The sequence below is a fragment of the Coenobita brevimanus genome, chromosome 15, assembly GCF_032717465.1.
Source record: "Coenobita brevimanus isolate Jiangsu-jjx chromosome 15, ASM3271746v2, whole genome shotgun sequence".
Classification (NCBI taxonomy): domain Eukaryota; kingdom Metazoa; phylum Arthropoda; class Malacostraca; order Decapoda; family Coenobitidae; genus Coenobita; species Coenobita brevimanus.
The window spans coordinates 12,919,774-12,947,307 of record NC_136968.1 but is presented as its reverse complement, the minus strand read 5'-3'; the positions used below and the strand labels follow the sequence as shown (position 1 = coordinate 12,947,307).

General features: G+C 42.1%; 1 protein-coding gene across 1 annotated transcript in view; it reads right to left on the bottom strand.

Annotated features, from left to right (window-relative positions):
* The window catches only part of LOC145390672 (trypsin II-P29-like), a 73,922-nt gene that overhangs the window by 20,200 nt on the left and 26,188 nt on the right, over positions 1–27,534 (bottom strand). Inside the window, exon 2 of the mRNA XM_080265464.1 lies at positions 1,477–1,666. Coding sequence (XP_080121590.1) covers positions 1,477–1,666 — 190 coding nt within the window. The remainder of the gene's footprint in view (positions 1–1,476; positions 1,667–27,534) is intronic.

The window sequence follows — 27,534 nt, the reverse complement described above, 5'->3', positions numbered from 1 at the left end:
ACCCTTGTGGGATGGTTGTGGAGAGGTTGCATTAAGACAACTAGACAAAATTCAGAATAAAGCTGTTAGAATCATTAACAACCCTGCCATTACATATAAACTACCTCCCCTGCAAGTAAGAAGGAATGTTGCCTCCCTTGCATTATTTTACAGATATTTTTTGGCAAATGCTCAGACGAAGTTGCGTCCATGGTGCCACCTCTCCATGCCTTCCCTCGTGCTACACGGGCATCTGGTAGCGCTCATGACTGGAATGTCACTCAACCATATTGCAGAACTTCTGCCTATCAGAATTCTTTCATTCCCCGAACTGCATCTCTTTGGAACTCGCTTCCCCAGAGTTGTTTTCCTCCAAATTTCAACCTACAACTGTTCAAGTCTAACTGTTACAGATATTTTATGAACAGAGGACACCAGTAATCTGGTGTATGGATTATTTTTTTTTTCTATTTGTTTTTCCTTCCTCCGTTCTGTTATTTAAAAAAAAAAAAAAAAAAAAAAAAAATATGAAATGAGACTTATTACATTCGAGCACACTCATTGAGCACCAGCAGTCAGGCCTCGAACTCAGACAAGATTATTATTTCAAACGTTCTCTCTTCAGTCTGACTTCAGAGCGTGCAGCACCCTGGCCGTGCAAGCGGTGACAAGACTGGTCCACACGATCAGTCAGCACAGGTGGCTCTGAGATATGGTAAAGAGACATTGCTGGAAAATAATCGTATAGACGTGATGAACTGCCGCTGATCGTGTGGAAGGATCTTAAGGCCGAACATTTGATCCTGCCCTGTGTCCTTGACGTCTGACTGATTACTCTCAAAATCAAATCAATTCATCCATAATCCGTCCACCAAGCTGGGTTGAAATTGGACTTTGAACTTTGATCGATATTATAAAGATTTAATCCTCGCTTAAATTTAAACCCTTCCACCTCTTATCCATATCAAATCAGATCTTCTTGAGTTAAAAGAACATCTTTTGTCTTTGTCCAGTAACCTTCACATTCAATTGTTTTCAAAAGCGAGTCACTTCACCCTTTTCGTTTCCCTCACCTCTTCCACCAAGTTTGGTTAACATTGGATCAAAGATGTCTGAGTCCATCATGCTCTTGATCCATAACCTATGACGTTTCTCGGCCAAAAATTAATCACCTAATCATCTGATGGTCCTGAGTCATTATAGCAGATTGGGTGTAATTGCATCCCATAATTTTTCATAATCCTCTTAACAGACAGACAAAAAGACAGACAGACAGAGCCAAACACATAACCTCCTCGCGCAGTAAGTTGCAGCGCGAATCCAGAGTGAGAGAAGAGAGAGAGAGAGAGAGAGAGAGAGAGAGAGAGAGAGAGAGAGAGAGAGAGAGAGAGAGAGAGAGAGAGAGAGAGAGAGAGAATTAAGACAAAAGAATAGACAAACTGGCACACAGAAAGGTCAAAAACAAAAACAAAAACAATAAATCGCCGAGCCACCAACCCCTCATTAACAAGGCAGTGTGCAGCGGTTAGGATCCATCGGCTGTTTATAATACTGCCCCCACACAGCCCAGGTCCTTTGGGGAAGTGGGGGACGATGCCGACTTGGTAAGGGTATTCGAAGGGGGAGGCTGGGTTGCCCTTGACGATGCGTTGGTTTTCTACGTTGATGGGAGCAACGCCGCAAAACTCTGCAAGGAAGGTGGTGGATGTGGTGGTGTTACGAGTAGGAATAGTGGTGGTGGTAGTGGTGGTGATGGTGGGAGTAGTGATAGTACTGTAGTAGTAAGAGGAGGAGGAGGGAGAGATGTAGTATCAATAGTAAGAGGAGGAGGAGGAAGAGGAGAAGTAGTAGTAGTAGTAGTAGTAGCAGTAGTAGTAGTAGTAGTAGTAATGGGAGGAGGAGGAGGAGGAGGAAGAGGAGGAGTTGAGTAGTAGTAGTACTAGTAGTGCTAATAGTAGTAGTAGTAGTTGCAGTAGTAGTTGGAAGAGGAGGAGAAAGTGTAGTAGTAGTAGTAGTAATGAGGGAGAGAGAATGAAAACTTACAAGGATCCATTAACTCTTGCTAAGGGGTATAGAGATAACCTTTAGGGGATCCATCATTTATCCTCGTTTATTCATTCTTTGTAGCAAAAAAAATATCAGTACAGGTATTAGTGCTAGAATTAGTGCTGGGATTAGTGTTAGCATTGGTATTAGTCGTGTTAGTAGAAGTAGTCTTAGTAGTCAAGTAGTCTATCATTTTCAGCTTAAAATATACACAGCTTCATGCATTACCTATTGTTCTTTATGATTCTTTAAAAATCTTTGAAGAAAACATTGGGGAACACTGCATAATATATATAAATTTCTGTCGATATATCATTTGAGGGGCAGGCATATTAATGGATAAAAATCTATTTCGTATACCTGTATATCCAAATAAGAAAAATAATCAGTCGCACACAGACTCAACTACACCATCCCATGCCATACCACACCACACCACACCACACCACACCATACCACACCACACCATACCACACCACATCACCACACCACGCTACACCATTATAAATCAGACACTCACTTCACCATACAACGGACAACGCAACACCACATCACACTACCACCTGTCACACAACACACTCCAGCACATCCTAAAACTACCAAACCACGCCACACTACAGCACCACGCATTACCGCACATTACACTCTACCACCATACACTACCACACACTACACCATAACACATCCTCAAACTACCACACCACACCAAACCACACCACACACAACGCTTCATTACTCGTACAGACACTGACAACACATCACCCCATACCACGCCACACTACCACACACCACACCACGCTACCACACCACACCACAACACATCCCCAGACTACTACACACAACACCAAACACACCCCAACCTCAGACTACCACACCTCACCATACCACAACACATTACACCACACCACACAACACCACACCACACCACACCACAACCACACCACACCACACCACACCACACCAAACCACACCACACTATCAAAACTTACCACAGAGAGGGCGTACAGCAGAGCAGGTCCCCGGGTGAGGTGTGGAGTCTGAGTGGATAGTTAGAATAAGAAAAGATGGTTAGATGATGGATGGTTTTTGAGTCTGGATGGTTAGGATATGGATAACTGGGATATAATGGATGGTTGAATTAGAATACATGGTTAGATTATGGATGGTTTGACTTTGGATGGTTAGAAAGCAGATGGCTGGGATAAAAAGAATGGTTGGAATATAATGAATGATTGTACAGATTCGATGGTTGGTATTGAATGGATGGCTGGGATAGAATGGAAAATTGACACTGCAATGAATGATTAAGGAATGAATGGTTGGGAAGAGATGGCATAAGTGCTAAATGGATGATCAGGGATAGAATGAATGATTATAGAATGGATGGTATCAGATAGAATGGAATATTATAGAATGGATGTTGTGGATAGTATGGATTATTATACAATGGATGGCCGGGGATAGAATACATGATTACAGAATAGATGATTGTGGATAGAACAGATGGCTGAGGATGGTGTTCTGATGATTGACGACTGAATGATATTTAGGAAGAAATCAATGGTTGAACATATCTGGACAGTTCGTAGATTTGACACATTCCTTGGCGAACCTGCAGATAAAAAGAGAATATAAATTAATCACATCCATACCTACTGTGTCGTTTGTTATCTTTATAATGAGTCTGTTTCTGCACAAATCAGGTAGATGTATTCCTGTATTTTAGTTATGAAAATTACGTAAAAATTGAAGCCATATGAACAGTAAACAAGAAAGTGTTCTGAAATACAAAGACGTCATAGTACTGAAAGGGTTAAAACCGAGAAAGTCCTAATTTCCTCCGGTCATTTATGAAACACAGTCTTCGATTTAAAAGAGGTTAGCCTGACTACACGTTAAAGACAGCGTTCATCAGCAAGGTAAGGAATCAAAGAAGCCAAAGACGCTACATTCTCGTCATGAAACCGTATGAGGAAGACTTAAGATTAGCCTGCATACCACATTGTAGTCCAGGGAGGTAGAGATGCCAAACATGATTTACTTTCATCATGAATTTCCTAGACGGCAGTTAGAAAAATGGAAACAATACATCCTTTGTGATCTGTTAGGAGTGCGAATCTGAAGAGCTTCGATTAACTTTTTTTTTTTTTTTTAATAACTTACTTAAACCATGAACTTCTTTTCTATTTTGGCAAGTTTTCCTCGGTTTCATTCAGCTAAACAAGAACTTGATTGTGCTGAAGGAGTTAGAAGCCAATTTTTATTTTTCTTGACCTCGTCGACGTCCATCTAACTTTGTTCTAACTAGATGATTCTGCTCCATTTAGGAAAGACATATCCGGTTGTAGGAATTAACATTTTGGTGCCAAGCTCGTTCGGATAAACTAATGCCATTCACCTCCCTTTTTGTCTTTTTTACTTTTAACTTCTTTACATTTTTAAATATTTTTTCTTCCTAAACAAAAACGTTATATTATTCAGTCTGTGGACATCTTTCGATTTATTTATTTTTGTAGCTGCTAGACGATATTTCTATGCTTAGGAAAGCCCACGTGAAGTGACTAATGAATGCTGTACCCAACCCCGCCAGTTCAGAAAGTACCAATCAAGCTACATGAAGACGTCTTTGGACCGAAGATATTAAATAGATACTTTCATAACGACAGTGTATTTATCAGCCAATAGTCAGAATGCTTATAAGAGGCTTTGAGGTTCTGCACTTTCATGACTACGAAATATATGAGAAAAACTGAAACTAGGCCGAGGCAAAATGGGGAAAGATGTGCATAAATATCCGAAATTCCTTCTTCATTCTGTTTTCGCACCGCCTAAGATTACCATTATTTATTTATTTATTTGTATTTATTATTCTATTTATTTACTTGTGCATTATGTCAAGGTATCTCGAAATGAACAGATTATAAATGCGGGACATTTTTCGGAAGCGACTATTTTCCTTTGGTTCTCTCTTCGTTGCATATAAACAGCAGGAGATAAATTAACCCATAGCATCAAAACGCGCGCGCGCGCACGCACACACACACACACACACACACACACACACACACACACACACACACACACACACACACACACACACACACACACACACACACACACACACACACACACACACACACACACACACACACACACAGGCATGTACTCCGATATATTCCCTATACTGTACAGTATACCCCTTCGCCATCTGTGCCCCATTTGTTTTGTCTTCCTCATTTACAAATCCACGTAGCCTCCCCCCCTCACACACACACATACTCATATCATCTTTTTCTTCCAGTCTTTCACAACCCAGCAACACCACCTCACCACACCTGCCTCCACTACATCACACCCTAGCACCACAACACTTGCCTTCTCCACGACACACCCAAATATCGCCACACACCACACCCAAACATCACCCTCATATCGCATCAAAAAAACACCACATCACCACACCTCATCACCGTCACACATAACCTCTCCAGAGATCCCGGTATTACCACACTTACCTTCCCACACCACACCACACCACCACACATATCTCTCCACGCCACATCACACCACACCATCACTCTTATCTCCCCACATCACATCCAAGCATCCCCTTCACCACAGCACACCACCACACACCCCACCACCACACTTAGTCCACCACACCACACCCCAACACTTACCTTCGATTAATTAACTTACCTGTAGAAGAGCACCTTTGACCAGAAGAGATTTCGAACGAGAGGGATTATATATAGCATTCATTAATCCCTTCATTACGGGGGGACTTTCGTAGTAGTAGTAGTAGTAATACTAGTAGCTGTAGCTCCAGTTTCATATGAATGTGAATCCAATGGACCGTGGGCTGAAGTCCATCTCCTGCAGCCAACCATTCTCCTTTCGGGGGATACTGAGGGAACTGCAGAGCTTTTATATAGCCAGACAGCTCCACCGACCGGTTATATAGGTGCCACCACGTAAAGGCATCCCTCTCTCGCAACAAGGGGCACTTCGAACAGCAATATACAGGGTGATTCACTACACTGAGGATCCAGAATAACAACAACAGCAACAACAAAGACACAAATACCGTCAATGGCAGATTATTTTATTTACCTGAGAGTGAGGCATAGGAGCCCACGGGTGTGAATGCTGTCTCAATTAAACCTCTCGTGGTCGATACAAATCTAGTATTCTGTTCCACCTAACACCAGACTGTCATGCTGCTGAGAGTGGGTCATACAGACTTCAGAGTTAAGGACTATATTGTGTGAAAAAGTGATCGGTATCACACACACACACACACACACACACACACACACACACACACACACAAGAAAGGGAACAACAGAGATAGCAAAATACATGAAAATCCAGACTTTCGGTTGTCATACGAACAAGTAAACAGTTTAGCCACAAAATGCAAACTTTGTAGCCTATCTCATTCCGGGTAACGTCAAACGGTTGTGTTCAGCTGCAAAATACCCACTGCAGAAAAAAAAAAAAACTTCATTCCGGTGACGTCTTCCATTTTATGTCTGCAACTCTAAATGATTTTACTCAACGTATTGCGAATCCTGAGTAGCAAATGGGCTAATGAGGGCCGTCTCTAACCCCCCAGGCTAGAGAAGTTTATGCCGAGGTGCATAAAAGCGCCTTGTAGCGCCAAGAGTTAAGTGGAAAAGACGTCACAGGACTGGAAGGGTTTTAACTCTTCTGATCCGCGTCTTGGCTGAGGGTTCCGTGTGGTGAACTAATTCTACCCCGAACAGACAGCGCCTCGTGCTTAGGAGGGGCGCAGGGATGAGAATGGAGGTTTGGTTCCCAGAAGGGAAAAATGCGACTGCGTCTCTCCACCCTGTTAACAGGGACACCATAGTAGGCGTCACATCACCTGGTTTTCTGGCCATGTGGTTATAGGAGACCACTAGGCTTGTCATGCAGCGTAAAGCCACCTGAAATGGAAAGAATAATGATAAAATGTGGCAGGAAGGATGACAAGAAATACGAAAGGAGGAGGGCAGACACAGAAAAGGAATGATAAAGACGAAGGGCGAAGTAGGCAGCACTACATCAGGTGAGTGGAAGATGGTTCCCACCACCTACCGTCAGCAAGCAAAAAGTGAAAGTGCTAAATGCTCTCTGAATGACTAGAGAAGAATGCAGCAATAAATGAACTCTTTCGCTTTCCATTGACTTATTTTGTTATTCTAAGCACACCATTTTGCTCAGCTGAGGGAAGTTCTTGTTGTTTGGATGCAAAAAAGTAGTAAATCCGAGAAAATGCTGACCACAACACTGATATATGTATTTTTTCTGGTTTTATACTGACTCCTTCAAGACAATTTTGCAGTATTGTGACTAGGATAAATCTCACACTCAGGAAGGTACGACTGATCACCCTGAACCTCTCTGTATGTAACGTCTTAAATCTGACCTGAAAAAGATCCCTAACCCTTTTCAGCACAGTTACTGGCAAAGTGTAGTCACATTGGATTATACTAGTAACCATGGAGAATCATTCCTACCTGATAAGTAAGACTGATGGACGTTCATGAAAACACGACTTAGTATATAAGGCAAGGCTATTCAACTACTCTAGAAGCAGCGCCGAATTATGAAACTCAGATTAACAAAAGGGCCATACATTATTTTACCTGTATTTTTCTCCTCTAGCTAAACAAATATACACAGAAAGAAACGAGAAATTCGTACATTATTTGCAGTTACATTTTCCGCTAAACACATAAATAAAAAGAAAAACACAAAACTCTCTGTTTTATGCTTGTTTATTTGTTTATTGTCATTCTTCTTCGTTGGTCAAAGGGTCAAACAAAAACCACTCAAGGGCCGGATTTGGCCCGCGGGTCGCCAGTTGAGTAGCCCTTATTTACGGTGTGGCAGTGGTCCAGTCCCGTCAGGTGAAAGCAAACTGGCTTCCATTATAGTCTATTTGATTGACCTGTGCATCTGAGATGTATGGGGCAAGAAGGGTGTGTTTGTCTGGCGGCTGCTGATTGGCCACCGATGGTCACTGAGGTACAGGCATTCATGTACTGTAGTGCAACATGCGGACGTAGGTGTACACCGTGAGTGGATATTACAGTGTAACATGCGGACGTAGGTGTACACCGTGGGTGGATGTAGAGCAACATGCGGACATGGGTGTAAGGCATGGTTGGATAATAATTTGCTTCAAACATCACTCGTCGTGTTATAAAACTTTATAATCGTTAAATTTTCTTTGGTAACAGTAAACTTTTAAAGGTAATTTTGACCTCTTCTGCTTCGGAAATTATTCCATATTTAATCTGGCTGCTTGTATTGAAGGCAGTTAAGAAATATAAATATGTATGTGTTAAAATAATAAGAGGTGTAGATTTAAATCATGGGCGGCCAATCAGCAGCCGCGATTCAAACGCGCCCTACTCGCCCCATACATCTCAGCTGCACAGGTCAATCAAACAGGGTATAGTTTGTTATACCCTTTTCACTTTAACTTGGCCCAGATTTTCGTCTTTTTTGCAGCCTATTTCGTGTAGTTCAATGGCAGTATTAGCCAATATTAATGTTCTACCTTCTTTCCATAACACCTCTTCGTGACTAGCATTATATTCTAGTGTTAATCTATTGTTACAACTCAGCATCCAAGGTGGAGAAAGGGCAATCTTAGGCTAAGTTAGTATACAAACAATATGGTATTCGTTTTAGGTAGCAAGAATACACAGGAAAAAAAGTTAAGCATACAAACTACTACACTTAATCTCTCAAGAAACTGCAGAAATAAGCAAAACAGATGGCAAATACACTTACAAGCTTCTCTGACTCGCTCGAAAAATGCGAAAATTACCTATGATGATGAAAACATAGAATTATATAAGTTTTTTCGGCCACGGTGCGAAAATTTAACTATGCAAAGTGTTCCTCTGAGTCACTGGAAATGCATAACATCAAATGGAAGGAAAAAAAAATCACATCTTTGCATCATTCTGTATATGAAGATTCAAGGTATAGAATGACGAATTAAGAAATTTACAGACTCCTTGAGAATTAAATACAACGTTAAATGTGCCAGACTTTCAGAATAAAAAAAAGTAGGAAGAAAGACAAGAGAATGGGAAATGAGAAAGGGAAATAAAAAAGGAAAAGAAAGAAGACAAAAAAATACTACAAAAAACACTTCTTTGTATCACCAGAAAAATACGAAAGTGAGTTACAAAGACGCTGAAATACAGAAGCATAGATCCACCAGCAAACAGAACACTCCATCGCTGAGAGAGAGAGGGGAAAAAAAAGTCATGCGCATTACAAGAAAACAGCAAAATTCAGTTGGAGAGAGAGAGAGAGAGAGAGAGAGAGAGAGAGAGAGAGAGAGAGAGAGATATGCGTAGCCTTGGTTGCACACAGAAATGCAAAGTGAATACGAATAAGCCAATAAAAGGTTGTATTACAGGAAGATATACACAATAAAAAAATAAGTATCGGTGCATATTTGGCCCTAAACAATTTGACGCAACGGACGGACTCTAGAAATGTTTGATGGTTTTTCCCCCTTGTTGTCAGATATGCTTACCTAAGTATGTCATAGATAGGTTTCTATTGACAATTAATGGTTGATATTGTTACTGGATGCAAATTCAGATGATAAGCAATTAATATTCCAAGTACTACACAAGCTATATTGATCATTTCGGATAACACCGTACCCTTCCTGCGCGATACTTTTGTGTATAGGAGACAGGGAATAGTACGAGGTACACCAGGGTGGGTGGCACTTGGTAGGAGAAGTAGAGGAAGGCCAAAAGAGACGTGGGTGAGGACAATGAGACGGGAAGCTGGAGATGAGTGTTGGGGAGATCTTGAGGAGTTAGCACAAGATAGGATGTGGTGGTGTGAGTTCATCGAGGCCCTATGCATCCCCGAGGGTGCCACAGGAAATGATTGATTGATTGATTGTACAGACGACAGCACACAGAACCCCAATTACAACACACACCATAGGCAGACGCACAGAAAAGCTTTATGAATGAAAAATTTATGCGAACACAAGAAAATACAAAACAGAGGGTACATAAAGAGTAGTAGTTGTAGTAGTTGTAGTAGTAGTAGTAGTAGCAGTTGCAGGTCAAGGTTCATCTGAGCTTGAACTCAGTGAACTGCAGACTGAAGTTGCCTATCTCCTGCAGCTCACCATCCTCCTTTCGGGCGATAGCGAGGGAGGTGAGGGAAGTTTGTACTGTTATATTAATGCCACCGGAAGAAGGCGTTAATTTCCTGCACTTTAAATGGAAACAGAGCTACACAGAGGCTAAAGAAGAGGAATTAAGAGCCAGCAAGACATAGAAATAAAGAAGAAATAGAGAAAAGAACCAAAAACCTTTTATAAAAAGCATGTTGCAAAATTATAGAACTGCAAAGCACGTAGAAAAAAAAAAAAAGAGAAAATAAAGCTAGTTATCTAGATATTTTTTTGGCAAATGCTCAGACGAAGTTGCATCCATGGTGCCACCTCTCCATGCCTTCCCTCGTGCTACGCGGGCATCTGGTAGCGCTCATGACTGGAATGTCACTCAACCATATTGCAGAACTTCTGCCTATCAGAATTCTTTCATTCCCCGAACTGCATCTCTCTGGAACTCGCTTCCCCAGAGTTGTTTTCCTCCAAATTTCAACCCACAACTGTTCAAGTCTAACTGTTACAGATATTTTATGAACAGAGGACACTAGTAATCTGGTGTATGGATTATTTTTTTTTACCCATTTGTTTTTCCTTCCTCCGTTCTGTTATTTAAAAAAAAAAAAATTGCTGGTATTTACAGACGTCTGTATAGAGAAATATATAATCGATACGAAGTAGCGCTACATTGAATTATAATACAGGAATATAGAGATGCCAGCCCATAAATAAAAATAGATTCAAAACGGATAGACAGAAAAGCTTGAGAAATGGAAATAGTGTCGGCATGACAGAAAGATACAAGAGATAGGTCTACAGAGCCATACTACAGTGATACATAGCCTCTAGCGCACAGAATTACAAATGAATACAATACATACCTACAGAGAGGCTATAATAGTTGTAGAAGTAGTAGCAGTAGTAGTGCTCGCATCCCCACGCTCATCTGAATGTGTACCCAGTGGACTGCAGGCTGACTTTGCTCTTTTCCTGCAGTCCACCATCCTCCTTTCGGGGGATAATGAGGGATTTGAGGGATGTTTGTATAACCGGGCAGCCCCACCGCCCAGTCAAGTCGGTGTCACCACGTGAAGGCGTCCCTCTCCAGCACCACAGGGGGGCAATAATACAGGGATAGAGAACTGACAGGACTTAGAACACACACAGCATCAGAAAACTTTAATGAACAAAAAAAAAAAAAAAAAAAAAGGAAAAGGAAAAAAAAACATCAAAAGAAAAAAAAAGCATCTCCGTATCACCAAGAAATTACAAAAAGGTTACAAAGAAAAATTGCAGTGAGACAAATAATAGACGCGGCAATACAAAGGCCATCCCAGAACAGCGCTCACTGCATGAATAATGGTGCAGTCATGGATAAACTACATCGTCAGAAATAATACAAAAAATACTTACGGAGTGGGACAGGGGGTGACAGATAATCGTACCATGGAGAAATGCAAAATAGTTGAGGGATAGAGAGCCATACCTCAGACAAATACAAAATACAAGAGATATAAAATGGAGCAATAAAAGAAGATATGATGCAGGTCTACAGAGGCAGTAGCTCACAGAATTAAAAGGAAGAGCAACAGAGGGGCCGAAATACAGGGGTGTGGAGTCGGTAAAACACAGAAAATTAACACTGCTACAGAAGAGAAGCAGAGTGGCTATCATGTAAGGATATACAGCAGGCAATATGTAATAACACAAAATAGACACAACACAGAAGCTACATGGAAACCAAAGTACAGGATTAGTGAGTCGGCAGCACACGGAAATACAAAATAAATACAAAACAGACCCCAAAAGAGGATACATTGTGAAAATTGCAAGCACCAGTAGAAAAAAAACACACGAACACTGTAGACACGATATAAAGTTACCCAGTTGCTATAATGCAGGGCTATGGAGCTACAACAGATATGAATGCATAAATAAACACAGAAAACAGCTAGAGAGTACCTTTAAATTCGGGGACACAGATTCGCAAGTAAATTGAAATACAAAACAGATACACAACAGAGCCAGGGAGAGGTTACAGTACTAGAATATAAACCTGACAGCACATACAACACCAAAAACAAGAAGTGGCTAATGCTCACCACATATATCATACTATGTAGATAGATAGATAGATAGATATAGATATATAGATGGATAGATAGGTATAAATATAGATATAGATATACAGTAGATATATATAAACAGATAGAGATAGATAGATAGATGGCAATAAATATCGATATCAATATCTATACATAGATATAGATATAGATATATAGATAGATAGATATAGTTAGAGAGAGAGAGAGAAAGAGAGAGATATATAGATATAGATAGATAGATAGATAGATTGTGTTAGGAAGAATACTGCCACCGTATTCCCTGCGTGTCGTAAAAGGCGACTAAAAGGGGCGGGGTGAAGGGACTAGGGACCCCCTCCTCTGTTTTTTAGTTCCTAAAAAGAGACAGGCCAGAGAAAGGGATGGGGGATGGAGTTATCCCCGTACCCTGAAGATTGGGTCTATGAATGTGCGTGGATGTAGTACAATTGAGGCTAAAAGGGAGGAGATTGGGAGAATGTTTGTGAGAAGAAAGTTGGATGTGTTAGCTTTGAGTGAAACGAAGATGAAAGGGAAGGGGGAATCTATGTTTGGAAGTGTTAATGGAAGATTGTCAGGTGTTGATAGAGGAAGGGCAAGAGAAGGTGTGGCCTTGTTAGTGAGTCCGGAAGTACAGCAGTGTGTGATTGAATGGAAGGAGGTGTCATCGAGACTGATGTGGGTGAAAGCGAAATTTGAACGTGAGTTGTGGGTGTTTGTGAGTGCATATGGGCCTGGTAGTGAAAGGGATGAACAAGAGAGGGAGTCTTTCTGGAATGATGTTGATGAGTGTCTGCAGAGTTTTGGAGCGAATGTGAATGTGGTAATGATGGGAGATCTGAATGCTAGAGTGGGAAATGTAGCAGTTGAAGGCGTAGTTGGTATGCATGGTGTGCCTGGAAGAAATGAAAATGGGGAACGAATGATAGCGATGTGTGTTGAGCGAGAGATGGTGATTGGGAATACGCTGTTTGAGAAGAAAGATATTTATAAGTATACATGGGTGAGACAGGAGGGTGGAAGGGTTGTTGATAGAGCCTTGATGGACTATGTGGTTGTGTCTAGGAATGTAATAGGAAGATTGTTGGATGTGAGAGTTCTGAGAGGGGAGGGTGGAGGTATGTCTGACCACTACCTGGTGGAGGGAAAGTTAAGAGTAGGTAAGAGATGGGTGAGAGCTAGGAGGGTTAGGTGTGGCAGGGAGGTTTTGAAAGTGAGTGAGTTGGATAAAGGAGAGAAAAAGATAGAGTATCAGGAGAAATTGAAAGATGAGTGGAACGCAGTGAAAGATCGGGAAAATGGCAGTGTGGAGGAGGAATGGCAGTTGTTTAAGAGTGCTGTGGTGGGGCATGCAGAAGAGGTGTGTGGTGTGAGACGTGTGGGTGGTGGTGTAAGAAAAGGAAGTGAATGGTGGTGCGAGGAAGTAAGTATGGCTGTGGCTGAGAAGAGACGGGCATATGAAGTGTGGCTGCAGAGGAAGGATGAGATGTCATATGAAAGGTATAAGGAAAAGAGGAATAGAGCGAGAAGGGCTGTGCGTGATGCTAAAGTGGCAGCAGATGAGAGGTGGGGTAGGCGGCTGACAGAGAATTTTCAACAGAATAAGAAAATGTTTTGGAAGGCGGTGAAAAGGGTGCGAAAGGGAGAGTCTGGGAAGGAAGAACGAGTAAAAGCAGAGGATGGAAGGATGTTAATTGAGATGGATGCAGTAAGGAAGAGATGGGCAGAGTATTTTGAAAGATTGTTAAATGTAGAGGAGGAAAGGGTGGCTGAGATTGTGGCGGATGGAAGGGTGCAAGGAATAAATGGGTTGGGAGAGTTGAATGATTCTTTGATCACGAAGGAAGAAGTGGAGAAGGCAGTAAAGGATATGAAAACAGGGAAAGCTGCAGGTATGGATGGGTGTGCTGTGGAATGCCTGAAGGGTGGTGGAGTGACTATTGTTGAATAGTTAGTAAGATTGTTGAATGTGTGCTTTGAGAAAGGTATGGTGCCAATTGACTGAGCAAGTGCTTGTGTGGTCCCGTTGTATAAAGGCAAGGGTGATAAGTATGAATGTACTAGCTTTAGGGGCATAAGTCTGTTGAGTGTTGTAGGTAAAGTGTATGGTAGAGTGTTAATTATGAGAGTTTGAGAGGGTACAGAGGGAGTGATTAGTGATGAGCAGTGTGGCTTTAGGAGAGGGAGGGGATGCGTTGATCAGGTGTTTGCTGTGAGACAAGTGTGTGAAAAGTATTTAGCGAAAGGCAAGGATGTGTTTTGGGCATTTATGGACTTAGAGAAAGCGTATGATAGAATTGATAGGGAGGCTTTGTGGACTGTTTTAAGATTGTATGGACTTGATGGTAGGTTACTAAAAGGGGTGAAAAGTTTTTATGTAAATAGTAGAGCGTGTGTAAGAGTGGGAAATGCTGTGAGTGATTGGTTTCCCGTGAGAGTGGGGCTGCGACAGGGATGTGTGATGTCGCCTTGGTTGTTTAATATTTACATGGATGGTGTTGTAAGGGAGGTGAATGCAAGAGTTTTAGGTGGTCTGAGTCTGGTAAATGTTGATGGAGGAGAGTGGAATCTGAAGCAGCTGCTGTTTGCAGATGATACTGCACTGGTGACTGATTCAGAGGAGAGATTGAGACAGTTGGTAGAGGAGTTTGGAAGGGTGTGTGAAAGGAGGAAATTGAAAGTAAATGAGAATAAGAGTAAAGTGATGAAGTGTACGAGGTTGATAGATGGTAGGGGGATGAATATAGTTTTGAATGGTGAGTTGCTTGAGGAGGTAGATTGTTTTAAATATCTAGGGTCACATGTTGCTGTGGATGGAAGAATAGATGCAGAAGTGAAGTTTAGAATAAATGAAGTAGGAAAGGTGCTGGGAGGAATGAAAAAAAGTGTTTAAATGTCGTTCGCTTAGAATGGATGTAAAGAGAAGGCTGTATGAGGGTGTTGTGGTACCGACTGCATTATATGGGGCTGAAACATGGAATGTGGGTGTAGCAGAGAGGAAAAGTTTGAATGTAATGGAGATGAGATGTCTGAGGAGTATGTGTGGAGTGACGCGTATGGATCGAGTGCGAAATGATGAAGTGCGAAGGAGAACTGGAGTTGTTCGGGAGATGGCTGGTAGAGCTGAGCAGAGGGTGTTGCAATGGTTTGGGCATATGGAGAGAATGGATAATGAACGATTGGTGAAAAAGATAACTAGATCTGATGTGAGAGGTGTAAGGCTGAGAGGGAGACCACGGATAGGATGGATGGACAGTGTGAAGAGAGCGCTGGATGCGAGAGGGATGTCTGTTGAGCAAGGAAGAGTGGCTGTGCGTGACAGAAATAAATGGAGAGAAATTGTGAATGAATAAGTGATGACGCAGCCCTGAGGGGATATTCTCCCGCATTTGGTCTGATCAGCTAGTCAGGTCAGGTGCGGGTAAGGGGATGGGTCTGTTATGATGTAGCAGGGGTAAACCAGTTCTGCTGTCGGGCCCTGCTGTGGATGTCACTGATTGCATTGCGCAGTTGACCCTTGTGCGGTGTGATGCGGTGAGGATCTGTCCGTTCTTCCCTTTGGGGCTAAGATGCGAATGAATGTGTTTGAATGGATGAGTAAATGGAGAGTGAGTCGTCCTGTCTCGGCTACCTCCCTTTCCTTGGGGGAAGCAGCCTAGGTATATAGATAGATAGATAGAGATAGATAGATAGATAGATAGATAGATACTAAAAAATACCCCAGGTATCTTAATCACTAGCGCGCAATACAGCTACGAAAGGGCAAAATACAAGAAAAAATACAAGATAATAAAGCCAGTACCATAAATAAATACAAAAGAGAGGAACGGTGGGGCTGTGACACAAATATATATGGTCGGCTTCAAACAAGGCACCCTGTAAAGGCACTGGTTGCTCATGAAATATCACAAAAACAGTTTATTGGCAAACATCCCCCCCTCCACAAACAAGCCCTCATGCGAATCACAAGATAAAAAAAAAAAAATGCAGATTGGCTTCGTAATATGCTAATTTTAGGGAAAAAAAAAAACACAAGGAACTACTACGTAAAGTCCTTGAGGTGATACAAGAAAAATACAAGACTTGCTAAATATTCAAAGCATTTACCTAAATCGCTCAAAAAACTACAAAAGAGATACAAAAGGAGGCTCTAAGTAGGTCAAAATACAGAAATATACAGTCTTCAGGACTTAGAACTACCCGTTACAGTATTATAAGCTTATGTAAAGTTACTATACTCTTTTTACCTTAACTTGGCCTAGAGTTTCTCAATTTGCAGCGTATTTCGCGTAGCTCGGTGGCGGAAAAAAAGACAGTGCTACGACTCTAACTAATTTTCATGGCACTTCTTCGTGACTGGCAGCGAATTCTAGTGTTAATCCCGTGTTACATCTCAGCATTCGAGATGGAGAGATGTCAATTTTAGGCCAAATTAGAATAAAAGGAGTATAGGCAATAAAACTCTTACTGGTTAACTGAATACCCTGAAGAGTACAAAATGGAGCTACAAATAAACTACGAAATGACGATATAGAGCCAGCAGCACCGAAAGTACAAAATAAATACAAAATAGACGTGAAAAAGAGAGCATGATAGAGAAACTTTGAGTATCAAACAGAAAAACTGGAGGTACAGGGATACAGAGTCAATAACACACAAGTACAAAATAAATACAAAACAAGGCTACAGACAGGCAGAGATGAAGGGTTATAGAGCCGTTATTACACAAGAATAAAGATTACAAAATAGAGCCGGCGAGAGGCTAAAATGCAGGGATACAGAGCTGGCGATGCACAAAAATATATGATAGTTACAAAAAGAGCTACGTAGAGTCTACAATAATACAGGAACACGGAGACAGCAGCAGAAAGACAGAAATACAAAAAATATATACAAAACAGAGGTGCATAGAGCTTATATAGTACAGTAATAAAGCCGGCTGCAAACAAAAAAAGTAAAACACAAAAAAAGTACTATGTGGAAGTTATAGTACAGGGATATAGAGCAGGTATGACAAGAAAATACTTATAAAGTTACAAAAGAGAGCTCCAGTGAGGCTAAGGAGAGGCTAAAATTCAGGATCACAGAGCTTGCAGTACACAAAATCACCGTTACAGAAACAGAGCTACGTAGAGACTAAAACACATAAATACAGAACCAGTCTGACAGGAAAATATTACAACAGTTACAAAATAGAGCTCCAGAATGACTAAAACATAGAAATGCAGAGCTAGCAGTACACAAAATCACAGTAACAAAAACAGAGCCAGGTCGAGGGTATGACACAGAAATATTGAGCCGGTATGACAAGAAAATATTCAAAGTTACAAAAATAGAGCTACGTAGAGGCAGGAACACAGGAATACAGAGCCAAGAGCACACAGAACACCCCACCACAGCACTCAGTCTAGGTGAACTAAACTGACATGACACCTGACACACCACCACCACCACCACCACCCCCTCCAACACACAACTGAACGGAGACATGTAATCATAGCGGCGCATAAATATACAATGGGAGGGGGGGGGGAGATAGGAAAAGGGGGAGCCTGTGATAGATAAGGGGGGATGAGGAGGGGACAACGCCACATCGCACCTTACAATCGACGAATTCATGGCGTGAAAATCGAAGCATCTGAAACACACACTGGTAGAGATTGGGTTTTCACTGTTTTTCGCCAGTTTTAAATATTCTTCAAACGGGACTCGGAAGATAGCCGTTCCCCAAGCTGTACACCTCACTAAAGTACCAAGCGCCATAGTCTTTCATTATAGCACTCTTGTTCGTTAAAGTTGATTTGGAAATATCATAACACCTCTTTTTAAGCGATTTATTTTGCACATTATTCATCAGCAGGCTCATTTATAGTACTGATAGAAAGTTAGTCGAAATTTAAACAATATAAATAACACACAAGAAAATATTTAGGTATATTCTACAAAATAAATCGCTTAGGAGAAGGTGCGACGAAGCATCATAAGTCAGTTTAATACGAGTCTTAGTGTCATGAGGAATTATACCACATCATACTGTACTGCACTATACTTCACTATACTGTATTGCATCACACCAGGTTTCAATACACCCTATGATGCAGCATATCACACTACACCATACTACGCTACACTATACTCCACCACACCAAGAGTCATATGCTATTATACAAGAGCACACACTACTACACTTCATTACAGTAGGCTACACTACTGTAAATCACACTAGGCTGTACCATAAACCATACATCACACTAGACTGCATCACACCATGTAATGCAGTACAATATCATACTACACCACATTACACTATTCCACGCTACACTGTAATAAACCACGGTATTTCACCACACCATACTTAATAAATTAGTTCTATGCCACAAAGCACTATATTATATTACACTACGATTGAATGGGGCAGAGAGTATGGCATTAATTGGGCGAGGTATACTCAAGAGGACATGGAAAGCTGATAACAGGGAAATCTGGGGTTCCCGTCTCTCCCAGCCTCTCCTTCCCATCCTTTCCGCCTGTCACTCAAGAAACTGCTGACCTTACTATTCCTCCTAATTTCTAAACAAGTCTGGTCGCTAGCGCGCGCACACACACACACACACACACACACACACACACACACACACACACACACACACACAACACTTGGACTCCTGTATTTTTTCCTCCATAAACTCCCGTACACATTCCCTCGCACAAAACAGACAAGAGAAGCACCTATCCAGAAGCGTCTTGGAGGTGTATGGCTGTATGGCTGGAGCAACAGGTAAAGCATGCCAGATCGGTAGGGGGTCACAGGCGAGCGTGATGGTGTGCAGAGGAGGAGGGTTGCATAATAACTCTAGCCGCCTATATCAGGAACACAGAACATGAAATAATTCTGAGCTTTCTCCAAGTGACTCCTCGACCACATGCACTTTATGCTCTGCCTGAATCATGCTAAATCTGGTCTTCATCTTGCCCCACCTCCTCCCCACCCATATGCACGCACGCGCGCACGCATGCACGAATGCACACACGCAGGCACGCACGCACGCAAAAGAAATAATAATAATAATAATAATAATAATAATAATAATAATAATAATAATAGTAATAATAATAATAAAATTACAATTACATTTTTATAATTCATTCCAAGTGCAATGAACTAGTACCTCATATACCTCATCACCTAGGCAAACCTAAGTTAACATGTACAGTACATTTCTTTCTAAGAGGAAGTTTGTTCCCATCCTGAAGAAAAGTGGCCGTTCCCAAACTTCCATCTCTTAGCTGCCTTAACCTCAAACATTTCCAAAGTCTTTCGATTTATCCACTAGAGGAAGATTTTGAAGCATTTTTTTTTCTCACAGTCTTTCTGACTTTGGCATAGTTTCTGTTACGAACTTTCTACTTTCGAGCTTCTCACAATTTTTTTCAGATGCTTGGTAACTTTTTTCGCAACTTTGGTGAAACTTTTGTTATAGCACTTCGACTGAGTCTGGCACAAATCTCCAGTTTTCAAGCTGCTTTCTTATAGCGCATATTCTATGTCATCATCTCTAGTTCCCATTCTGGTCGTACTCTAATTGCTTTTGAAGATGGCCAGTGTTTTTCTCTAAAGCTATCAGTGATGGTGTTCCACAGGGTTCTGTCTTTTTTACCAGCTCTCTCCCTCCTCTTCATTAATAGCCTTTTGAGCAGCACACCAAACCCTATCCACCTGTACGCTGATGACTCCACCCTACACTATGCCACTCGCTTCCTGCAGCATAAATCACTTTAGTTACTTTTAACGACAACGGGATGAAGCCATGACAGAGCTGGTTTCTGACTTGTCTGTTATTTAGTAATACAGCAAAAGAAACGTTATTATGCATAAGCACGTCTTTCATCTAACCCACATGAATATCCCTTAGTTTCCAAGAACACACAACTGAGTCCTTTATCATTTCTCAGTATTGCTGGGTTTCATTTGCCAGGACTCTGTCATGGAAAAATCGGATTCTTTTTCTTGAAAGATCCGTTTCCCAGAAATAGGGTGTGGTGAACTGACTCCGTACTCTCTCTCTTTAACCATATTCAATTGCATACTTCGTACAGGGATCTTACATGTCCCTGTTTGTAGTACAACTCTCAGGCATGGGGAGCTCAAGACACATGGCTCTTCTAAACAAGGTGGCGTGAAAGGCTTTTCAGTTTATCACTTCCCCTCCTCATGCTTGCTCCCCTGATCCTCTCTTCACGGCAATGTTGGCTCCTTCTCTTTCTACTGTAGTTGCTCCAATGATCACTGCTTTACTAACTTGTCTGCTTACATCCCTCCCCCATTACAGCAGGCACGTAGCATCAGCCAAGCACTGCACTCCCACCACTTTTCCGTCCAACTCTCTAAAACAGGTGTTGACTTGTGCTGCTAGTCATTTATGCAGCTGGTCAGTTCTGAAGAACGAACATTCTACATTATTTCAGGTTTCCAGCTGATGGTTCTTTCGTTTATTTATTTTTTATTAGGAACCCACTGCATTATATCACACCACATTACACCACACCACACCACACCACACCACAACACCATGTTTCTCGAGCTGCACTACCACGCTACACAACGTCACACCACGCAACCGCATACAGCACCACACCTGCCAGTCTACGTGTCCCGCCAACACACTCAGTAACATGCATTTATGTTGGTGTTTTAAGAATGATCTAATTTGCAGATCGTTAGCGTCTGTCTGTCTGTCTGTCTGTCTGTCTGTCTCTCTCTCTCTCTCTCTCTCTCTCTCTCTCTCTCTCTCTCTCTCTCCGAATGTGGATTATGTCTCACATCACCAGAATGGTTGGTACATTTTGTTTCATAGCCTGCTTCTTACCTATAGGCATGAACAAAAGTCCGTCATCAATTCTCTATCTACATTGTGTCCCGCCTTCCACATTTCTCATTCCTCCACGTAAGACAAAGAGCATCCTTCCTTCTCATACTCTTTTGTCGTGTGCTTCATATGGCTATGTAAAAACAGCCAGCAGAGAATACCGGAGAACTTTTGCTCTTTACTGTAACTCCCTTTTAATCACGAGAACGTGATAAATCAGCAAGGGCGCTGTTAGCTCTACCCTGCCAGGCTCTTGGTTCTCCCGTACCCCACCAAGTGTGGGGAAATACCCAACAACAACAACAACAACGAGAACGTGGAAGAAGGATTTTTGAAACAGGATTATTTTTGGTGGTTCTTTTAAGGTCTCTTCGTGATGCTGGAGAGGGAAGCCTTCATGTGGTGGCACTACTAGGTGGCTCCGCTGCCTGGTCATATAATTGTTTTTCAATTCCCTCCCTATCACCTAAAAGGCGGATGGTAGACTGCAGGACCAGGGTAACGGCCTGCAGTCTATTGGGTTCAAATTCATATGTTCGTTAGGTTGCAGCTACTATTACCACTGCTCCTCCTCCTCCTACTAGTACAACTACTGCCACTACTAATATTACTACTCCTACTACTACTCCTACAGTTACTACTACTACTCCTATTACTACTCCAGTTACTACTACTATTACCACCACCACTTCTGCTACTACTGCTACTACAACCACTAGACGGTTTTGTTAGGCTGAACAGACCCATGGTAGTCAAGTTAGCCTAATATATCTTTTGGCCTCTCTGGCTGGACTCAGGTAGTTCATTTATGCTAACACCAAACAGTTATGTTTTATCTATATCAATTTATCTATCTATCATCCAATCCAGTTTACTGTCCTATCAGGAGCGTAGAGGCCCGGGGCTAGGCTACTCACTGCTGACTTTTAAGGTGAGGGTGACCAGCCTTATGTGGGCAATAAACCCTAACTACCCTTCAAAGCGTCATAACCCACTAAACCACCAGGAGCCTATTTGGTTACACAGTTATCAGAAAACATTGTAAGTAGTTTCCGAATTACAGGAAACATTCCGTTTGTCACTCAGTGTAGTCACTTGAAGGTTACACTACGTCAGATGAATGGATGGTGGCTGCACCCACCTACCACTGAGAAATATCCCACCAATAACCGTCTGGAGGTCGTCATAATATGAGGGGGGGGGGAAAGTAAAAAGGCAGAAGGGGTTAAGGGGGAATTTCCATCAAGGCTAACGAGTGTCATAAAACACAGTAACAGCAGTAGTAGTAGTAGTAGTAGTAGTAGTTGTAGTAGTAGTAGTGGTATTAGTAGTGGTAGTAGTAGTAGCAGCAGCAGCAGCAGCAGCAGCAGTAGTAGTAGTAGTAGTAGCAATAGCTTAGTAGTAGTAGTAGTAGTTGCAATCCCAAGCTCATCTGAAACATGAACCCGGTGGATTGCAGGCTGAAGTGCCTGTCTCCTGCAGTTCACCACCCTCTTTTCTAGGGAAGGATTTGAGGGACGCTTGTATAACCGGATAACCGGACAGTGAAGCCGTCCAGTTGAATCGGTGCCACCAATTGAAGGAACCCATCTCCAGCACCAAACCTACACTGATGCCATTACATTAGTCCTGAATGATATAATACTAATGTGCTTCTGTTTTTGTCATTACTGAACCACGGTCCTTCTGATCGAGCAGACCCGTCGACCGCAGGTAAGCAGATGCCCCTGCGGGGTTGTGCCATAGCTTCCCTGCGTCTTAGTGTGGCTTGTGCTGTACATTGGTCCGTTATAATAATTATGTGTTGTGTTGTGTGGACCTGTTGTACAAGCTGGGCGCGTGTCATCTGTGATTCCACGCAAACCAAATTTAAGCTGGTAGTTGGGGAGGGCTGGATGATGTCATGCTCTAAACCTAGCTAAATGAACTCGACCATCTCTGTTTAGGGACACCGCCAATGGGTGGATGCCAGGAAGGAGGTTTGTAGCATGGTGATGTGATCGAGGTGCTGTATTGCCCTGCGCGTGAAATGAGAATGTTTTTCTTCAGTGCTAATGTTGGACAATGTCTTTAGATGGGAGACTGTTATTGAGGACTTGATAATGATTGCCTGGTGATTGTTTGGCGTACCTAGGTGTGCTGCGTGCCTATCATGTAATGGCAGGTGTCTTGTGTACTAGCAAGAATTATGTGCCCCTCATATCAAGATAATCTCTTTCAGGGAGGACTTTTGTTTCAGAGTGTAAGCTGTGGGAGTGGTTTTGGTGCAGCCTATGGTGATGCACTGAGTGCTGTTCTGCATGATTTGCCAGGCGTTGTAGTGGATATTAGATAGGACTGGAGCCCATGCCGGGGAGGCACAGGACACCATTGATTTAATGTATTGTTTGTTGAGTAAGGAGAGTGTTTCTTTTTGTCGCCCAAAGTCTGGTCCTGTAGTTGCCGAGAGCATTGAGTCTTGGGGTGCATCCCCTCTTGATATCTTGTACATGGTCCTAAAAGGTGAATCCGGTTTCATATATCGCTCTTAGGATCTAAGAGTGTGTGTGTAACACACGTACATTTAAGTGTGATGTTGGGAGAGTACCTGCGTTAATTTTTGCTGCTGGTAATGAATGTGATGGTGGATTTGGCTGGGGTGATCGTCAACCTGTTGTCCTCGACCCTAGTCTGCAGTGTGTTATTTCCGTTGCAGTGTGTTGTATACAACACTGTGGTGTGTGGTTGTTGTGGTAATGTAATCTCCAAATGAAACAATGATTGTAGGTGGTTGGGTGTGGGAATATCATGCATGTGTGGATTAAATGGTGTGGGTGAGAGAAAAGAGACCTGTAATTCTATTAGAGAAATTTGTATTCATAATGACTTACCCTGGATTGTAACATGTCCTTGTCTGCCGGACAAATAGCTGGAAAGCCAGCGTTTGGCGTTGTTTTCCATGTTTGTGTTATATATCTTAGAGACTGGTTTGCGTCGGGTGACAGTATCGAAGTCTTAGCTAACATTTATTTTGTGAGAAGTGGCCATCTGATGCTTGTTGCGTAAGATTAGTCAGTAAGGTGTCTGTAGAGTGCAGTGCCCTTTTTTGAGAATGAGCACTTATTCTGGATGGTATGCTAGTGTTATAGGTCTGCACGAAGAGAGTGCTCAGCTTTTGTTTAGTTTAAGTATAGAGATGACTCATGTTTCCAAGTACTGGGAATGCTACAATGTGCATATGAGTAGCTGCTGATGTTTATGAGTACCTGGATGCCTTGTGGTCCTAAATGTTTCAGGTGCAGGTTGCTGATGCCATCCGGCCTTGTGCTTGAAGAGCTCTTCTTTTTCTTGATTACGGTACGTGTCTGTTCTGAAGTGATAGAATGGGTTGTTTCACAAAACTCGGTGCGTGTTGGTGCTAAGTGACTTACGTCTGAGCAGTAGTTTACGAGTATGTTTGCTTCTTTGTAGGAAGGAATGTGTAGGTACTAAAGGTGACGGCAACGTGGATCTTGGAAGTGGATGTTTGTGATTTAGTGATACTGTTAACTATTTCGAAGTGCTGAGAGGGGTCTGTGGAGTGACTAAGTGTTGCAAAAGCCTTCCAGTTTTCCATTTTCTCTGTACTTGTTTTGCAGTTGATTTCATTGTTTATTTCTTGGGGCTTTGTGATTGTGTTTAATGTGTGTGTGTGGGGGGGCGGGGGAGTTGAGCTGTGTTTAAGTCTGTCACGTTGTTTTATGAGGGAGGCAATCTCCAATGTAAAGTTTGGGTTGCAATGTCTTCTGTTGTCTCGTGGAATGTGTGGCTAATGTTTGCAGTGAGTATACTATCGTTGGACTTTGACATGTGCTTGTTAATGTTGGTAATGACGTAGTGTTTACTACACCGGCGTGTTGATCTTTTTCTTCACTGAATTTTTTCCAGCCTACTTTCTTTTAGTTTTTGTATGTAAGGCGTGATCGCTCTGGTTTGGACTGTGTTTCTGTACTGATAACGATGGAGGGAGGATCTGTAGCGAGATAGGTTCCGTTCGCCAGGTAGTATCAAGTGCAAATGTTGGCGAACAGAATGTGATATCTGAGGAGGAGGGGGTGCAGTTTGTCTGGTGCGGGATGTGTTGTGACGTGTCATTGTGAATGTACATGTTGCTGAGTTGTAATCAATGTCGAGGCCTCGGCGGTTGCTTTGATTGTGTTCGTACCAGGCAATGTTTTCAGCAGTAAGTTTCCCACCATTGATAGAGTTTTGTGTCCGTGTTAGGGGAAGGAGCTAAGTGTTATATTGTGTTTGTACAGCGTGGGATGTGTCATGGGGAATGTGAATGTTAAAAAAAAAAAAAATAAAAAGTTGATTTCTTGCTTGTGGCCAGATTAGACAAGGAATAACTGTATTTCTAATGTTGTCAGTCTGGAAAAGTGATTGCGTTGTTTGTGCTGTGCTTTTGTAGAGGACTGTTGGGTGAATGTATGTTATAAGGCCTCCTCCATGGCTGTCAGTTCTGTTTGAGCTAATGTGTGAGTAGTGACTGATTTGAGGGGGCCTGTTTTGTGTGTGTGTGTGTGTGTGTGTGTGTGTGTGTGTGTGTGTGTGTTTCAGTTTTGTTTCACGTCGGGGTGCAATGTGTATGATGTGGTCGTGGAGGAATGTTCTGCTTCTGGTGGACTTTCGTGGAGACCATAGACATTTAGCTGTGGTGTGTTTATGTGCCTGAGGCGGTGTGCATCCCGTATATATCTGTATTGCTAGTGTAATGTTGTGCGAGGTGACTGAGCTATGATATCTGTGGTTGTGAGAGTGAGGAAGTTGTTAGGGGGGGTTAGGGGAGTTGTGTTTGGTGTGACAGGAGTGTTTGTGAATGTATTCTAACAGTCACACACCCATATGCTGTGGCGCTGTCTGGCGTTTGTTAGTGTATTGCATATGATATGGATCCATTCTCTGCATGAAGTGCGTTGGAGAGATCTACTGTACCTATTGTACTTGCGCTGTGTAGGGAATAAACAGGACATCTGTACCGTGTTTGGGACTCAGGATTGCTCTCTCTGTTTCCGCCTAGTGTGGGAAACAGGGAAATGACCTCCAGAAGCATTTCCCTTAGTGTAAAAAAACGGTGTAGGGAGTGGCTGGCCCATTGTACAGTAGACGGCACCACGCCAAACAGTTTCATTATCTGTGGATAAAACTGAGGGGAGAAAATTACAAATCAGTTAAAATATGATATACTCGTAAATAGTATGGGAGGGGATGATGGAACGACAGAGAGAGAGAGAGAGAGAGAGAGAGAGAGAGAGAGAGAGAGAGAGATACAGACCTTACTTGTATCCCGACCGAACACCTGTCGTAAGTTACAATCTAGATGAAGTGTTTATGTGTGTGTGTGTGTGTGTGTGTGTGTGTGTGTGTGTGTGTGTGTGTGTGTGTGAGAGAGAGAGAGAGAGAGAGAGAGAGAGAGAGAGAGAATCCATAAATCATCTCTTCCCCGAAATACTAAGTTCAATGCCTCACAGTCCTAATCCTCCACCGCTGTTATATAACCATTTCAGCTTCTTTCTATTCTCCTTTTACTTTAACTTGGCCTAAAACTGCCATCTCTCTGTCTCGAATGCTTAGTTGTTGCAATAGATTAATATTGGATTATGATGCTAATCACGGAGAAGTGCTGAGGGAAAGATGTAGAGCCGTAGCATTGTCTTTTTCTGCCACTGAGAGTCGTGAATTAGCTGCAATAGGACGGTAATCTGGGCCAATTTAAGGTGAGAAGAGTATAGAAATTGCTCGACAAAGAGAAGCGTGCCTTTTTACTGATGGTTTTTCAGGCACAGTCTTTTGGAATATTTGTCTAACTGGAACTTCGTAACATCTCTTCCTAAGCTATTTATTCTGCAATTTAAAACTTAGTATCCTCCTGCTTGTTACTCATGTAAGGTACGTCAGTATTAAAACGATATAAACAACACACAAGAGAATGCTCAAGTGTAATATGCTGAATAAATCGCTGAGGAAGCGGAGTTAAGAGCCCTCTTATACTAAGGGGCATCGGAGGCATTATAACATCTCTTCCTAGGTGATTTATTTTGCATATTTCATCCGTACGTTCTCCTGCATCCTACTGATATCTCTATTATATTGCTATACTTTGCATCACTGTTAAACAAGAGGATGAAAAGGTATGATGTACAGAATAAATCGTTACGGAAGAGGTGTTACGGAATGTCCCAAAGCACTTGGAATGCGACTGAGTGTGTTATGCTGGGTCATCATCATCATCATCAGCAGCAGCAGCAGCAGCAGCAGCAGCAGCAGCATTATCATCATCATTATCATCATCATCATCATCATCTCTTCTTTTCCCACCCATGGGTAGGATGAGGTAGGATCCAGAGAG